At 34.6% G+C, this 18,389-nt stretch overlaps 1 protein-coding gene across 2 annotated transcripts in view; it reads left to right on the top strand.

The window, feature by feature from the left end:
* Positions 1–18,389, top strand: part of LOC131801103 (tachykinin-like peptides receptor 99D) — a 209,650-nt gene that overhangs the window by 140,817 nt on the left and 50,444 nt on the right. For both annotated transcript variants that reach the window (XM_059119194.1, XM_059119183.1), the window contains exon 5: positions 16,316–16,490. In XM_059119194.1, the coding sequence (XP_058975177.1) occupies positions 16,316–16,490 (175 nt within the window). The remainder of the gene's footprint in view (positions 1–16,315; positions 16,491–18,389) is intronic.

Below are 18,389 nucleotides of genomic sequence, written 5' to 3'. Positions count from 1 at the left end.
ATCGCGAAAATATTCTGGAGGGTGTATTACAACCTTGGGCACGCAAACATTTTAGCCGCAGATCGCAGAACATGACTTAGCACCATCGCACTCAGCACACGCCACTCAAGAATGGTTACCAAATGAGGTTCTTCGCTTCATTTCCAGCGCACAATGGCCACCAAAATCTTCGGATACTAATCCGTTGGTCTATTGTGTCTGGAGTATTTTGGAAAGCAAGGTTGGCACTAAAAAATACCAAAGTGTCGTCACCTCAAGAAAGCGCTTCGCCGGGAATGGGCCAAAATACCGCAGAGCAACATTCGGCAGCGTGTGACGATTTCATTTGCCGGTTGAACGCTATAATTTGTGCCAAAGGTGACCAATTGTAACAAATCTAAACCTATTTTAAAATTTGATGCTATTTTCAAAGTTTTTTGCTTTCATTCAATAAAATTAAAAAAAAGTAAAAATTATGGCATTTGACTTTGTTGCGGTTTTTTTATCTCACCCTGTGTATTTTGGATCAGCGTAAAATTCTAAGACGATTTATCGTCTGTTGTAATCACGCCATCTTTCGAAGGTATTGAGATAGAAGGCTAAAATTTTGCACACAAATGTATTATGCCAGTAGGCGGGTTAAGTTTGTAAATCGGCCATGTCGGTCCATGTTAAGGGTACCTTCCGATATTCGGTATTTTGATGATTTTAGCTACATTATTCACCCGAATTGTTTCTCATTCCGTATTCGAAGTTTGTAGTGGGTACTACTGCCTAAGAATTTCGTTAGCAGGTCCACGTCTTTGTATAACCCCCATTACAGGGTACCTGCCGACATTCGGCATTTTTATGATTTTAGCGACTTAATTCACACGAATTGTTTCAAATATCGTATTCGAAGTTTGTAAGGGATACTACAGTCTATGTCTAAAAATTTTGTTTGCAGGTCATATTTAAAATTCGCAATGGGTACTACTATCCCTTATATAACGATTCCTCCCGATATTCGATATTTTAATGATTTTAGTGACATTATTCGCTGGAACTGTTTCAAATTTCGTATTTGAAGTTCGTAATGGTTACTACAGCCTAACACAAAAATTTGTCTGTGCAAGTCCACGTCTCCGTTGAGCCCCCATATAAAGGTAACTCCCGATATTCGGCACTTTAATGATTTTAGCGACATTATTCACCGGAATTGTTTAAAATTTGGTATTTTAAGTTCATAATGGATAGTACAGCCTAAGGCAGAAAATTTCGTATTCGAACTTTGTAATGGGTACTACAGTCTATGTCTAAATATTTCGTTTGCAGGTCCGCGTCTTCATATAGGCCCCATATGACAGTACCTCCCAATATTCGGTATTTTGTTGATTTTATCGACATTATTCACCCGAATTGTTTCAAATTTCGTATTCGAACTTTGTAATGTGGACTACAACCTATGCCTAAAAATTTCGTATGCATGTTCACGTCTTAGAATAGTCGCCATATAACGGTACCTCTCGATATTCGGTATTTGGATGATTTTAGCGACATTATTCAAAGTATTCGAAGTCTGTAATAGGTACTACAGCCTATGACAAAAAAATGACTTATATAGGTATAGGCTCCGAATAAAGTTATAACGGAATTTTTCGTAATTTTTTGAAATTTTTCAAGTTCCTTCTAAATGGTTCGGCCCGGCCGAACATAGCTGTTTTGTTACTTGTTATTTTGTTTTTAAAGCGGGCTGAAATACTTTTGGTCTTATCTCTAGAGAGAAGACATATAGATATTTATAGTAAGATTAACAAGTCTTCTTTTAGGAGGATCACTTAAATTTTTTTTTGGAAAATTTTTATTCTTTATTAGAACCACCTCTGATCCTGTTTCCTCCTTTACAAGACAATTAGTTATTTATTTTGAACCCACTTTCTGCACATTTTTATTTTAACTCTCAATCACCTCTCTCTCTCTCTCTCTCTCTCTCTCTCTCTCTCTCGTTCCTTGTGTGTAACAAAACTCGCAAACAATATTATAATTTTGGTCTACGTTTTTGCAGTTCAAGGCTATTGCGGATCACATTATGTAAATCAGTTTCTAAAAACTGTAATTACTCGAGAGTTTGTTCTTGTTTGCCTTTGCTTTCTGTTCATGAACTATGATTTGCGTGTTCTGGCACATTGAAGCCAGAGCCAAACAAAAAAGGGTGTTGCTCCCTTTTACAAATCAGTGACACCAATCGTGGTTTGGAATTTCAAACAGCCCCACAGCACGGCCCCGAGAACTCATCAAACTTTGAACTAGACACGTGTTATTCATGCACAAAACAAATCATAATGTGAACTTTTCCGCTTCACAAACTTTCCAATATCTTTGCCAAAAGGTTTTGCCGGCTTTCGCCTCCGCAGGACTAATGAAGACACAACCGTGAACTATGTGTGTGTCCTTGCCGACATTACTGAGTTATTCCACTCCTGTACCTGTGAGAAATGATTTGCATGTCAATAAAGGCCTGATGGTGCTACTGACGATAATGGCGGTGGTGCTGGTGGTGGTGTTGGAGGTGCTGATGACGATGATAATGGCAAACATATCTTCCAACATCTTTTCACATTGATTGACTGGTGAGAGTGAAACAAGTACACTAGAATTTTCGGCCACTCCTTTCACCTTATGTCGGCTTGACTGGCTGGCTGGCTGGCTGACCTAAGAGTGGCAATGTAATGACACTTTTTGTTTCTGCTTAACTTAAGCAAGCGGACTGTGTAACCTGTTTACCCTTCATTTCTTTTGGGCTTATTATTCATCATTGAATGCTCTGTTGCTTTAACTTTTTGGGGTGTCTTCTCACTTCCCTTGACAATTAATCATTAGCCTCTGACGAAAAATATTTTTTTTTTTACTGTCTTCAGTGTCCAGGGAGTGGCGTTCGTGGGGCATATTTCATTTTTATTCATCCTTACTTTTGCCTGGTTTACTTTGTGAGTTGGACATTGCCACTATCTTTTTGAAAAGTGTTTGCATTTCCTTATGGGGAAATGGTAAAAGTTTCATAAAACAGATTCCATTTATTGTTGGGTAATTTACTCTAGGGAACGGATGAGCAGTGTAGAAGTAAATTAATATTCTGGACATATTATTCTTGGAATTCCAGGAGAATATTACAATGAAATGCTAATTTCTAAGGGGCTTCTTAAAGTACAGTAACCAAAGGAGAAAAAACATACTTTAACAAATATTTTTCTACCACGGTTGTCCTAACAGTTGTCCTTGATAACTATTCCAGGTTACAAAAGGTTACAAAAGGATTAATCCACTATATCAGTTCTTCATACCAGATCTTGCGCAACAGCCAGACGACCCTATAACGACTCTAAATGCCCTGATACAGAGACCTATGGTCTGTAACCGTTATTTCGATGAGGAAAGTCTTAAAAAAATCCACGACTACTAATTTTTTTTTTAAACCAGGACCAATAAAAAGTGAAAAAAAACATTCTCTAAATAAACCAAGTCTAATAAAAATTAAAAAAAAAGAATTCTTTAAAAAATCTACGACGTCTTGAAACAATTTCTTTAAAACATCCGCGAATACTACAAAAAATTTTTCTTTAAAAAATCCACGACTATTATAAAAAAAATCTTTAAAAATCCGACTCGGATGACTATTATAAAAAAAAAATTCTTTATAAAAAAATTCTTTAGAAAATCTACGACTATTAGAATTTTTTTTTTTTTTAAATCCACGACTATTAGAATTTTTTTTTTTTCAAAGACTCCACGACTATTACAAAAAAAATCTTTAGAAAATCCACGACTATTAGACATTAAAAAAAAAATCCACAACTATTAGAATTTTTTTTTTAAATCCACGACTATTAGAATTTTTTTTAAAATCCAAAAAGTTAAAGCAACATTAGAATTTTTTTTTTAAATCCACGACTATTAGAATTTTTTTTAAAATCCAAAAAGTTAAAGCAACATTAGAATTTTTTTTTTTTAAAAATCCACGACTATTAGAAATTTTTTTTTTTAAATCCACGACTATTAGAAATTTTTTTAAAAAAAAAATCCGCGACTATTAGAATTTTTTTTAAATCCACGACTATTAGAAATTTTTTTTTTTAAATCCACGACTATTAGAAACATTTTTTTAAATAATCCACGACTATTAGAATTTTTTTTAATAAAATCCACGACTATTAGAAATTTTTTTTAAAACATTTGCAACAACAAATCCATGACTATTAGAAATTTTTTTTAATAAAATCCACGACTATTAGAAATTTTTTTTAAAACATTTGCAACAACAAATCCATGACTATTAGAAATTTTTTTTAAAAAATCCACGACTATTAGTTTTTTTTTTAAAAATCCACGACTATTAGATTTTTTTTTTAAAAATCCACGACTATTAGTTTTTTTTTTAAAAATCCACGACTATTAGATTTTTTTTTTTTAAATCCACGACTATTAGTTTTTTTTTTTTTAAATCCACGACTATTAGAAATTTTTTTTAAAAAATCCACGACTATTAGATTTTTTTAAAAAATCCACGACAGCTAGAAATTTTTTTTAAAAAATCCACGACAGCTAGAATTTTTTTTTAAAAAATCCACGACTATTAGAAATTTTTTTTAAAAAATCAACGACTATTACAAATTTTTTTTAAAAAATCCACGACAGCTAGAATTTTTTTTTAAAAAATCCACGACTATTAGAATTTTTTTTTAAAAAATCCACGACTATTAGAAATTTTTTTTAAAAAATCCACGACTATTAGAAATTTTTTTTAAAAAATCCACGACTATTAGACATTTTTTTTAAAAAATCCACGACTATTAGAATTTAAAAAATCCCCGACTATTAGAATTTTTTGTTTTAATATCCACGACTATTAGAATTTTTTTTGTAATATCCACGACTATTAGAATTTTTTTTTTTAAAAATTCACGACTATTAGAAATTTTTTTTAAAAAAATCCACGACTATTAGAAAATTTTTTTTAAAAAAATCCACGACTATTAGAAAATTTTTTTTAAAATAATCCACGACTATTAGAAATTTTTTTTAAAAAAATCCACGACAAACTAACAAATGAAAAAAATATTCTTCCAAAAATTCACGACTTCTAAGTTCGGCCGGGCCGAAATTTTAATACCCTCCTCCATTTGGAAGGAAGGAAAAAATTCCGAAAACTACCACTTAAATGGATCGAATATCGGGAGGTATCGTTATATGGGCGGATATACGAAAACGTGAACCTGCATACAAAATCTTTTTGTCATAGGCTGTAGGACCCATTACAAACTATAAATACAAAATTTGTTACAATTCTGGTGAATAATGTCACAAAATTCATGAAAATACCGAGTATCGGCAGATACCGTTATACAGGGTGATATGAAATAACTGCAACAAATTTCAGACTGCTGTCATTTCAAAGCCACTCGTCCGACAACTGTTAAAATTATTCCAGTGACAGCTTATTATATTATTTACAAGCGTACAAAAGCATTTTGGTGAGAATTTCCACAGAATTTTCGTTAGAGCAAAAGTGGACAGTGGACGGAAAAATACAGGTACATTAGCGGAAATAGTTCGAAAAATAAAGAAGCGACTCGATCGAAATCCGCCAAAAAATGGCTCGTGAGCTGAACATATCGCAATATTCCATTCGGCAAATATTAAAAAAATGAGCAAATGAGCCATTGAAATTCCAAAAAGTGCAAGAACTTACACCGCTTGGCCGAAAGTGGTGAACTGCTGAATTTAGTTTTCTCCGATGATAAAACATTCGTTATCCAGCAGTTTGTAAACAAACAAAATGATCGTATCAGCTTAAAATGTGCACCTTCGGTTGGCCACCAGAACTCAAGGGCCGGCCATGGTGATGGTGTGGGCCGCCATAACAGCCGATGGTCGCTCTCAACTCGTATTAATCGCGATAATATTCTGGAGGGTGTATTACAACCTTGGGCCGGCAAACATTTTGGTCGCAGACCTTGGTCATTCCAACAGGACTTAGCACGCGCCACCCAAGAATGGTTACAAAATGAGGTTCCTCGCTTCATTTCCAGCGCAGATTGCTACCAAAATTTCCGGATACCAATCCGTTGGACTATTGTGTCTGGAATATTTTGGAAGGCAAGGTTGGCACTAAAAAATACCAAAGTGAATGGACCAAAATACCGCAGAGCATCATTCGGGCAACGGGTAACGGTTTCATTGGCCATAATTCGTGCCAATTCGAACAAATCTAAACTTATTCTAAAATTTGATGCTATTTCCGACATTTTTTTGTCTTTATTCAATAAAATTAAAAAAAGTAAAAATTATGGCGTTAAACTTTGTTGCCTCACCCAGTATATGGGAACTGTAGCTATGTCTGAACCGATTCACACCAAATTTGAAGTACTGGTTTATAGGATGAATTCAGTCGAAACTGCCAAAATGTAGTCCACGTATACAAAAATACAGGTCATTTGAACTTAAATTCGCCATTTGGTGCACAATTAAAGCGAAATCGGATAAAGATAATTGGAAGCTATATGTAAATCTGATCCCAAGATCACACATTTCAATAGGGATCGTCCATGGGCTAAACAATTTTTTTTTTTAAAAATATCATCTCAATCGGATAATAAATGCTACGTGCATTTTGTTCACAAGAATACTTGGACGGAAGGACTAACAAACAATCGACTCAGAAAGTGATTCTATGAAGATCCTCAAAAGTAACAATGGGTCTATATCGCTACCTTCGAGATAGACCTATAGTTCCTTTTGATGATCTGCATAGAATTACATTCTGAGTCTGAGTCGATTGATGCATGTCCGTCCGTCTGTCCATCTATTTTTGTAAACAAAGTACAGTTCGCATTTATTGCCCTATCCAGATGAAATTTTGTACAAATCGTTTGTTTGGCCCAAGGACGAACCGTATTGAAATTGGAGATAATCGGTCAAAATTTAAATATAGCTCTCATATATATCTTCGCCCGATTTGCCTTTTATTGTGAAACCAAACGTGTAATAATAGTCCGAACAGTATGGAATTTGGCACGTACGATCAGATTGGACCTGAAAATAAGTACGGCAAATTTGATCGAAATCGGTTCAGATATAGCTATAGCTCCCGTATATATTGTTCATCCGATTTGTTATTTTTGTCCTTCGCATCCGTAATATGCACTCTGTAACAACAATATTTGGGGAAATATATCAAATACAGCTCAGAAATACATTTGCTAAATTTTATCGAGATCGGTTCAGATTTGAATATAGCTCCCATATATAACTTCGTCCGATTTACCTTTGATTGTGCTATTATGTGAAATTTTTTGAAGATCGGTTCAAAAATAGCTATAGCTCCCATATATACTGTTCGTGCGATTTGTCATATTTGTTACCCACAGCCGTATATGAACTCCGTAACAACGATATTCAGGGAAATATATCAAATACAGCTCAGAAATATCTTTGCCAAATTTCATAGAGATCGGTTCCGATTTGGATATGCTCCCATATATATATGTTTATCCGATTTCAAAATAATTGTGCACCAAATGGGCAATACATGTCCGAATTTAAAAGATACAAATGCTTCGGCATATTTAGTCCTTTGAACTTTAAAATATAATGATTGAATTTTCCCATAAAAACTTTTAATTGTTATGCGCAGCTCTACTAAATTAGCAACGTGGTGTAGGGTATCATAAAGTCGGCCCCGCCCGACTTTAAGACTTTCTTTACTGGTTTTTAATCTACGGCTTCTTGGAAAAGTTTTTTTCTTAAAAAATCAACGACTTCTAACCCACAACTGTGGATTAAACCAAACGTAGTGTTACGGTACCTAAATTTTTTAAAACAACTTTTTGGAAAAGTATTGCTAAAAAAAATACACGACTCCTTGAAAAAAATTAGCAAAGATATGATTTGTCTTCTTAAAAAAAAAAAAAAACTTAAAAATATATATTTTTAATAAATTCACGTTCCTTTGTTATAAATGTATTTCTTATTGTAATCAGTTCTCTTATTGGAACACACACACATAATTTCCATACCATATCGAAATTTGACATTTACCACAATCTCTGCCATTTGCCATCAACTTATATTGTATTTGTAATTTAGAGTTCCGTTTTCCTGTGTCAGTGAACATCTGTTATTATTTTCATTATCATCGATTTTATTTTAAGTAGTAATGACGAAATGTTGTTGCCACGGCATAGTTTTGAGGTAACCCACAATATTTCACCCATGATGTATGGATATGTCGGCCGGTCATAGATGAAATTTTGGCTGTGCTGCCAGAGTCATGCCATCCGAGTGCTGCGGTTATGCCATTGTGTAACATTTGATAAGCGACTATCACTCACGTGTAAATCACTAAAAGCATATAAATGTATGTAAATAATTGAAATATGTTCAGGATTATCCTGGCGCCGCATACAATATTCAACAAATATGACAATGAGTGGCAAAAATCGTATCAGCAGGTTTAGTAGGGTGGTTTACGAATTGGGCTTTGTCTCCGAAATTGAGAATATTTTACAAAGGTTTTTAATGGAATTTTGTCACCTACATGACTTTATGAACGAAAACATGCACTGCCTTCCTGAGGCCACCTAATATATTATTTCGTAAATATGAAATGTTTTTTTTTTTTTTGGTAAAGCAGCTTGTATTTCAATCAGACCCCAAATTATACCAATCTTTCTCACAGTCAGTTGGGGATAAATATTTTTTTTTTTTTTTTTTTTTGCGTAGAAAATTTATTAAAAATTATTTATGCCAACACTATTGTCTGACAATTTAAAGAGAGACAGAAGTTAATAATGGTGATTATTATGCAGTATGTAAAAACCTGTAGAAATATTAGAGAAAGGAAAAAAATAAGTTTCTCAAAATTTTACGACTCAATATAAACATTTTCAGGATTGTGTAGAATATAGCCCTTGGAAAAAATATAAAAAACACGACTATAGGCCTATAAATTAATTTGAACCAGTAAAGAAAGTCCTAAAGTCGAGCGGGGCCGACTTTATGATACCCTACACCACTTTGCTAATTTAGTTGAGCTCCGCATAACAATTATAAGTTTTTATGGGAGAATTCAATCATACACGCTATGATTATAATTATAATTTAAAGTTCAAAGGACTAAATATGCCGAAGCATTTGTATCTTTTAAATTCGGACTTGTATTGCCCATTTGGTTCAAAATTAATTTGAAATCAGATAAAGATACATATGGGAGCTATATCGAAATCTGAACCGATCTCGATCAAATTTGGCAAAGATATTTTTTTGAGCTGTATTTGATATATTTCCCTGAATATCGTTGTTACGGAGTGCATATTACGGCTGTGGGTAACAAATACAACAAATCGGATGAACAATATATATGGGAGCTATAGCTATATCTGAACCGATTTTCACCAAATTTGGCATACTACCTTCTAGTTTCAATTCGGTCGTATGTGCCAAATTCCATCCCATTTGGGCAAATATTAGACGTTTGGTGCACAATAAAAGGTAAATCGGACGAAGTTATATATGGGAGCTATATCCAAATCTGAACCGATCTCGATCAAATTTGGCAAAGATATTTTTTTGAGCTGTATTTGATATATTTCCCTGAATATCGTTGTTACGGAGTGCATATTACGGCTGTGGGTAACAAATACAACAAATCGGATGTACAATATATATGGGAGCTATAGCTATATCTGAACCGATTTTCACCAAATTTGGCATACTACCTTCTAGTTTCAATTCGGTCGTATGTGCCAAATTCCATCCCATTTGGGCAAATATTAGACGTTTGGTGCACAATAAAAGGTAAATCGGACGAAGTTATATATGGGAGCTATATCCAAATCTGAACCGAACTCGATAAAATTTGGCAAAGATATTTTTTTGAGCTGTATTTGATATATTTCCCTGAATATCGTTGTTACGGAGTGCATATTACGGCTGTGGGTAACAAATACAACAAATCGGATGAATAATATATACGGAAGCTATAGCTATATCTGAACCGATCTTCACCAAATTTGACATACTAGCTTCTAGACTCAATTCGGTCGTAAGTTGCAAATTTCATCCCATTTGGACAAATATTAGACGTTTGGTGCACAATAAAAGGTAAATCGGACGAAATTATATATGGGAGCTATATCCAAATCTGAACCGATCTCGATAAAAGTTAGCAAATGTATTTCTGAGCTGTATTTGATATATTTCCTTAAATATTCTTGTTACAGAGTGCATATTACGGCGGCGGTGGACAAACATAACAAATCGGATGAACAATATATATGGGAGCTATAGCTATATCTGAACCGATTTCGATCAAATTTAGCATACATATTTTCAGGCCTAATTTGGGTGTATATGCAAAATTCCATACAATTCAGGCTGATATTACCCGTTTGGTGCATAATAAAAGGCAAATCGGACGAAGATATATATGAGAGCTATATCTAAATTTTAACCGATTATCTCCAATTTCAATAGGGTTCGTCCTTGGGCCAAACAAAAGATCTTTGCAAAATTTCATCTGGATCGGGCAATAAATGCGACCTGTACTTTGTTTACAAAAATACATGGACAGACGGACGGACGGACAGACGGACGGACGGACATGCATAAATCGACTCAGAATGTGATTCTATGCAGATCATCAAAAGGAACTATGGGTCTATCTCGTTTCCTTCTGCCTGTTACAAACAAATGCACAAAGACATAATACCCTGACCACCTTGTGGTGTAGGGTATAAAAAGGACCTAAATATTCCAATTAAACGATTTCACGATTATGTGCTTTTAAGTCGTTGTTGTCCATGAAGAAATGCTCTTACAATTCACCACATACAGGGTGAGATAAAATAACTGCAACAAAGTCAAACGCCATAATTTTTACATATTTTTTTTTTTTAATTTTATTCAATGAAAACAAAAAATGTCGGAAATATCATAAAATTTTAGAATTAGTTTAGATTTGTTCGAATTGGTCACCTTTGGCATGAATTATGGCCTTCAAACGGCCAATGAAACCGTTACACGCTGCCCGAATGTTGCTCTGCGGTATTTTGGCCCATTCCCGGCGAAGCTCTTGCTTGATCAACATTTTGGTATTTTTTAGTGCTTTCTAAAAGACTCCAGACACAATAGTCCAATGGAATGGTATCCGGAGATTTAGGTGGCCATTTTTCGCTGGAAATGAAGCGAGGAACCTCATTTTGCAACCATTCTTGGGTGACGCGTGCTGAGTGCGATGGTCTTGTTGGAATGTCCAATGTCTGCGGTCAAAATGTTTGTGTGCCCAAGGCTTTAATACACCCTCCTGAATATTTTCACGATAATATTTGGTATTTATTCTGATGCCACGGTCGATTAATACGAGCGGAGGGCGACCATCGGCTGTTATGGCGGCCACACCATCACCATGGCCAGCGCTTGAGTTCTGTTGGCCAACCGAAGATGCACATTTTCAGCTGACCTCTTTGGCAAGTAAACACGATCATTTTGTTAGTTTACAAACTGCTGGACAACGAATGTTTTCTCATCGGAGAGAACCAAATTTGGCAGTTCACCCGTTTCGGCCAAGCGAAGCAACTCTTTAGCTCTTATGAGTCTATTTTCTTTCCGTTACGGTGTAAGTTCTTGCACTTTTTTGAAATTTCAAAATTTCAATTTTCTTTACCCCGAGCTCATTTTTCAATTTTTGCCAAATGGAATATTGCGATATGTTTAGCTCACGAGCCATTTTTCGCCCACTGCGACGAGGGTTTCGATCAAGTCGCTTCTTTACTTTTCGAACATTTCTGATGATGTTACTGTTTTCTTCCGTCCACTTCCTTGACGTCGGGCTACGCTACGAGTATCACGGTAACGAGCGATGGTACGAGACACAAAAGATTTATTCACATTTAAATGCTGGAGTACTCTAACGATAGCCACTTGTGGTTTTCCAGTCAAATATAAAGAAATCACACTATTACGCATGAATTCCATCACGAATAACTTTTTTCTGGAAAGGAAATTTTCCAGAATAATTTTTACAGCTGTCGGACGAGTGGCTTAGAAATGACAGCAGTCTGAATTTGGTTGCAATTTCTTCATCTCATCCTGTTGGTCTTTTAGTCCCATATATATTTTTGAAATACTTCGTCATTTTAAACTTTCACAAAAGCTTCACAATTATGGTTTTTAAAACAATCCTCTTAAAATTTTGGGGAATATGCGCATTTTTGTTCTTCAACAAATATTTCTAAAACTTTCATAGTTATAACCTGAAGCCTCAAAATTATTGTTTAAAATTTAAGAATATCGAAAATGCTGTCTTCAAAATTCAAAATCTCTTCTCTTCAAAATTAATGTCCCTTTAAAAAATAATACCCGCCCTTTTTAAGGATTGTTGAAAAATCAAATAAAAAATTAAATCATCACCCATTAACCCCCATCAAACCATAAAAAATATAAACATATTTGGTCATTTATAATATTTTCCCATCCCGACATTTGTGTGTATTAAATCAGTTAATTAATACACAAAAATGGAATAAAAAAAAAAACCTTTTTAAAAAATAAGTAAATATTTCCACAACCACAAGACGACATTAAAAGTTTTTTTTTTTTTGTGCCCAACTGTCAATGACAATCAAATAAAGTGCTCCACGCACACACCCCCTCTGCCACTTCAGCTAAAAATGTAAACAATAGATGTTGTTTTTATAATATTTCCAAACAAAAATATCTGCCTTTTTTTCCCAACAACAGCATCAACCTCGTCATCATCATCATCTCATTTTCTATTCTCCAGTCATTATCGTAGTAGCCCTCTAATTGGGGACATAAGTACGGACGTATCCTTCAACCAACCAACCAACCAACCACAAACGAACTTAGAGCCTCTATGCCTCTTCCATTGTCTGTTTGGGGGGAAAACAGAAAAAAGATAAATAACGCCGTCCCAACCCATGAAATGGAAACAAAAACAAATTTCTATGCAATCGCAACAAAGAGATCGCCATCCATTTGACCACTCTGCCATAATGACAGAAAAAAACATGTTTTGTTGGCTTTGTTATTTGTTGGGAAAATAGAACTATGGAACTCAGCGTTGTCGTTCCTCGTTTAAGTCCCCTATTAAAATTTGAAAATTAGAAAAATGAAAGAACTTTTATCGAAAGGGATCAATCAAATATTGCAACAAATTTAATACGATAACTCTGTGATTACATTACACTGTGCGACAATATTCATTTTTACTCATAGTTACAGGAAAATCCCAATGGAGTATGGAAGAAGAGCTAAAAATGAAAGACATGTGTATCTGCGTTTTAAAAGTTTATATTGTAACATTATTTTAATAGAAGGAGACCGTTCCCCTTCTACAAAATTTTTGGAAGTTTTCGGTTTTCTCCGCCAATTATATTGAAAAGCATATGAGTAATAGTTTTGGTCGAAATTTTTCACCATCAAAGGTGTCGTTTTGGTTCATCTTTCAAAAATATTTTACAAAATTATTTGTCATAAAAAATCGCAATATTTCTGTTTGTGCTAGGTCCATCAAGTACATCCCCCACAAAGGGTGAAAATTTGGAATAATTATAACTCTTATTAAATGTAAAATAAGGGTTCGATTGTCTTCAAATTTATCACATCCCAATATTCGCCCTACACAAGATCTGGTCTGAATACGGAATATATCGGTCCACTGATTCTGGTAACTTCCGCACGATGAGTCAAAATTTTGAATGATTATATCTGCCATAAAATGTGAAATAAGCACAGGATTTTCTTCAAATTTCACACATCACAATATCTTTATTAACACAAGATATGTTGTGTACCATATTCACAACATACCGTCCTAAACTCCCTCTGGTACCTTCCCCGCAAAAGATATATTATAATGAATATATTTTTATCTCTCATAACATGTGAAACCAGTCAGCGTTTGGTTTATCTAAATATTTCTCTCTAACAAACATCTGATGTGAATATGGAATTTATCGGCCCGCTCCTTTTCATACCTCTCTCACAAGGGATCAACATTTTTATATCCTACACCAAAAGGTGGTCAGGGTATTATGTCTTTGTGCATTTGTTTGTAAAAGGCAAAAAGAAACGAGATAGACCCATAGTTCCTTTTGATGATCTGCATAGAATCACATTCTGAGTCGATTTATAAATGTCCGTCCGTCCGTCTGTCCGTGTATTTTTGTAAACAAAGTACAGTTCGCATTTTTGGCCCAAGGACGAACCCTATTGAAATTGGAGATAATCGGTCAAAATTTAGATCTAGCTCACATATATATATATATATATATATATATATATATATATATATATATATATATATATATATATTGAGACTTATGAACTTTAAATTATAATTATAATCGTAGCGTGTATGATTGAACTCTCCCATAAAAACTTTTAATTGTTATGTGGAGCTCTACTAAATTAGCAAAGTGTTGTAGGGTATTATAAAGTCGGCCCCGCCCGACTTTAAGACTTTCTTTACTGGTTAATACTTTTAACCATAACAACAGCGATTTTCATCAAACTTCGTGGATTTAAAAATTTTTGTTAACCATAGATCTAACAGACATTTCGGTCCACATCCAGTCTCATAGCCACATGTCGGTTCAGTTCGGTCGGACCAAATCGAACGACTGTGGAAAAAAAATTTTAAAAAAAAAAATCCGTTAACAATTCTATTAAAATCTTGGATGTGCATAGGCAACTTTTGTCACAGCCATTATAGTATTCAAATGCGAAACTTGAAGCAATTCCGGCGAATAACGTCACAAAAACATCAAAATGCCGAATATAGGGAGGTACCGTTGTAGGGACCTATATACAAGACTGAATGTCGCTGAAATCAGCAAATACCGAATACAGGGAAACACCGATATATGGGCGGTATACGAAGACCTGGAACAAATCTAACCTTATTCTAAAATTTGATGCTATTTTCGATATTTTTTGCTTTCATTCAATAAAATTAAAAAAAGTAAAAATTATGGTGTTTAGCTTTGTTGGAATTTTTTATCTCACCCTGTATATGGTCGAAAAAATTATGCAGGGAGAGATTCTGTCAGTTCTGAAATCAAAATTTCAAATAACTCATGAATGGGTTTAAAATTCTGTTAGAAACCTTCAAAATATCGAAAATTAGGAGGTACAGTAAAATGGGGACTATGCCAAATAGAGAAGCAACATTAAGCAAGGAGAGATTATATCTACTCCGAACTCTAAAAAACATTCAAAATACCGAAAATCAGGAAATAACGCTATATGGGGGCCTTGCCGAAACGTGGGCCGATTTGTCCCATTTTTAATACCAAACATAATAGGGGTAATATAAATGTCTGAGCAAAATTTCCAAGCGATAGTTTCTCTGAATTAATTTCCGTTTTTGGGGATCTCACCCCCCCTGTGCGAACACAAAAGAATATTTAAGAGAAAATTAATATTACTTTTTTTTTGTATTCACGATTTATTTCAATTGTTTTCTCACTCGAATGTTCTCCAAAAATTATTAATGAAGCTAGTTTTTACCAAAGAAAAAAAAATAATAGTGTGTTAAGACCGATTTGTTGACCATTTAAAATGCTACGAGAAATTCACTGGTTAGGGGACTCTTGTTCTTGAGTTGTCCTTAAAGTTTAGCCCTCAAAAGTGTTTTAATATTTATGACTTCCTGTCTTTTAAACAAGATTCAGACCTTTGATATCTTTACTTGCCAGTATCCCATTTAAAGGCAATTTTTAACCATAATTTAAAAAAGGGACCAAAAGACTCTTTCGATGACTGGCTTGAGGGTTAAAATTGAAACCAAAATAATCCTCGTATTATTATCACAGATACTGCCGAGGACACTGTGTACCTAAAATGTTCGGATTCCAAGGAATTTAAATCCGAAAACTTCAAATAAACTGATGCCGGGGAACTTTGCCATGTAAAATTTCAAAAAGCCGCTACTTTTCTAATCTGCTGTATTTTTTCTGCAAGTATATTTTGTGTGCAATCGATGGCACTCCCAATCACACACCTAAGAAAATTATTTTTAATATGTCTTTTAATATTTTAGCAATTTGTGTTAATAGCTTCATGTATTACAACTGAATCAGTTTTTAAATACAGCGCCCCAACTCAAGTCACTTTTAAATTATTTTGTATAATTTCAACCTTTTTCCGATTTACAAATGTTCATCGCAAATGTTTACAGTCATGCAATCCTTCTTCTTTTCAATAATTACCCTGTTTTCCTCTTTCTGTCAATCTTCTTATTTTCATACTCGTGTATTTTTCTCGTGTTTACTTTCAGTGAATTTATCAATAGCCGATGCGATGGTGTCGAGCCTTAATGTCACGTTCAGTTATATTTACATGCTGGACAATAATTGGGCTTTCGGACAGCTTTACTGTAAAATATCGCAATTTATTGCAACTCTCAGCATAAGTGCATCGGTATTCACTCTGATGGCGATATCAATCGATAGGTAAGTGAATTATTTAAATTAAATTTTTATGTTACACCGAGAGGTAAGCGTGATGCAGTGCATAAATAGCAGAAGCAACAGCAGAACAGTAGAAGTGACTATAAATAAAATTGACGAAACAGTATGTACACTTTAATTATTATGGCTACAGTTGAGAATTAAATTTACAGATTGAATAAGTAAAAAAAAAATTAATTTCGGCCGAGCCGAATTTTGAATACCTTCCACGATTGCGTAAAAAAAAATTTTTAAATAAAAGTATCTGAATTCAAACGTGTTTCACTTTAAACTACAAATACCAGTAAGACCATTTGGATGATGTTAAACTTTTCAAAAAACCATAAAGCGGGTTAGGCCGTTATATGGGGGCAATTTCAAGACCTAGAATATCTATAGACAATTTATACTTCAAGGATTATAATCTACCAATTACCGCAAATGTTACTAGGATTATCAAAATACAGTATATAGGTGAATATCGTTTTATGTGCGGTATAGGCTAACATGAACCTAAACATTCAATGTTCTGCCACAGGAGATAAATACTGAATATCCGGAGGTACCATTATATGGGGGCTATACAAAAACGTGGACCTATACATACTATATACCGCTACAGGAGCTAGAACAATTAACGAACTACAAATACACTTTTTTTAGACAAATCGGCCGAAAAATAGGACAAAAAACATAAAAACACCGAAAATGCAACCAACTTCAGACTGCTGTCATTTCTAAGTCCTACAGCTGTTAAAATTATTACAGTGGCAGCTCATTATATTGTTTACAAGCGTTCAAAAGCATTTTGGTGAGAATTTTCAAAAAAAAAGTTATTCGTGATGGAGTTCAAGCGTGATAGTGTGATTTCTTTATATTTGGCAAATGGCTTTCGTTAGAGCACTCCAGCATTTTAATGTGAATAAATCTTTTGTGTCTCGAACCATCGCACGTTACTGTGATACTGGTACTGGTAGCGTAGCCCGACGTCAATGAAGTGAACGGAAGAAAACAGCAACATCAGCAGAAATGGTTCAAAAAATAAAAAAGCGACCTTATCGAAACCCGCGTGGCAGTGGCCCAAAAATGGCTAGTGAGCTGAACATATGGCAATATTCCATTCGCAAATATTAAAAAATGAACTCGGGGTAAAGCCATTGAAATACCAAAAAATGCAAGAACTTACGCCGCAACGGAAAGAAAATAGACTTGCCGAATTTGGTTTTCTCCGATGAGAAAACATTCGTTGTCCAGCAGTTTGTAAACAAACAAAATGATCGTGTTTACTTGCCAACGAGATCTGCTAAAAATGAGCACCTTCGGTTGGCCACCAGAACTCAAGCGCCGGCCATGGTGATGGTTTGGGCCGCCATAACAGCCGATGTTTATCGACCGTGGCATCAGAATAAATGCCGAATATTATCTATTATGGAGGGTGTATTAGAGCCTTGGGCTCGCAAACATTTTGGCCGCAGACCTAGGACATTCCAACAGGACTCAGCACGCGCTACTCAAAAATGGTTACAAAATGACGTTCCTTGCTTCATTTCCAGCGCACAATGACCACCAAAACCTCCGGATACCAATCCGTTGGACTATTGTGTCTGGAGTATTTTGGAAAGCAAGGTTGGCACTAAAAAATACCAAAATGTCGATCTCCTCAGACAAGCGCTTCGCCGGGAATGGGCCAAAATATTGGCCGTTTGAAGGCCATAATTCGTGCCAAACGTGACCAATTCGAACAAATCTAAACTGATTTTAAAATTAGATGCTATTTCCGACATTTTTGCTTTGATTCAATAGAATTAAAAAAAATGTTCAAATTATGGCGTTTGACTTGTTGCAGTTTTTTTTATCTCACCCTGTACATACTATGTTCCGACACAGGAGCTAGAACCCATT

The sequence above is a fragment of the Musca domestica genome, unplaced genomic scaffold (assembly GCF_030504385.1).
Source record: "Musca domestica strain aabys unplaced genomic scaffold, Musca_domestica.polishedcontigs.V.1.1 1, whole genome shotgun sequence".
NCBI lineage: Eukaryota > Metazoa > Arthropoda > Insecta > Diptera > Muscidae > Musca > Musca domestica.
Note: the sequence above shows the minus strand (reverse complement) of the source record. Positions and strands in the feature narration are given on the sequence as shown.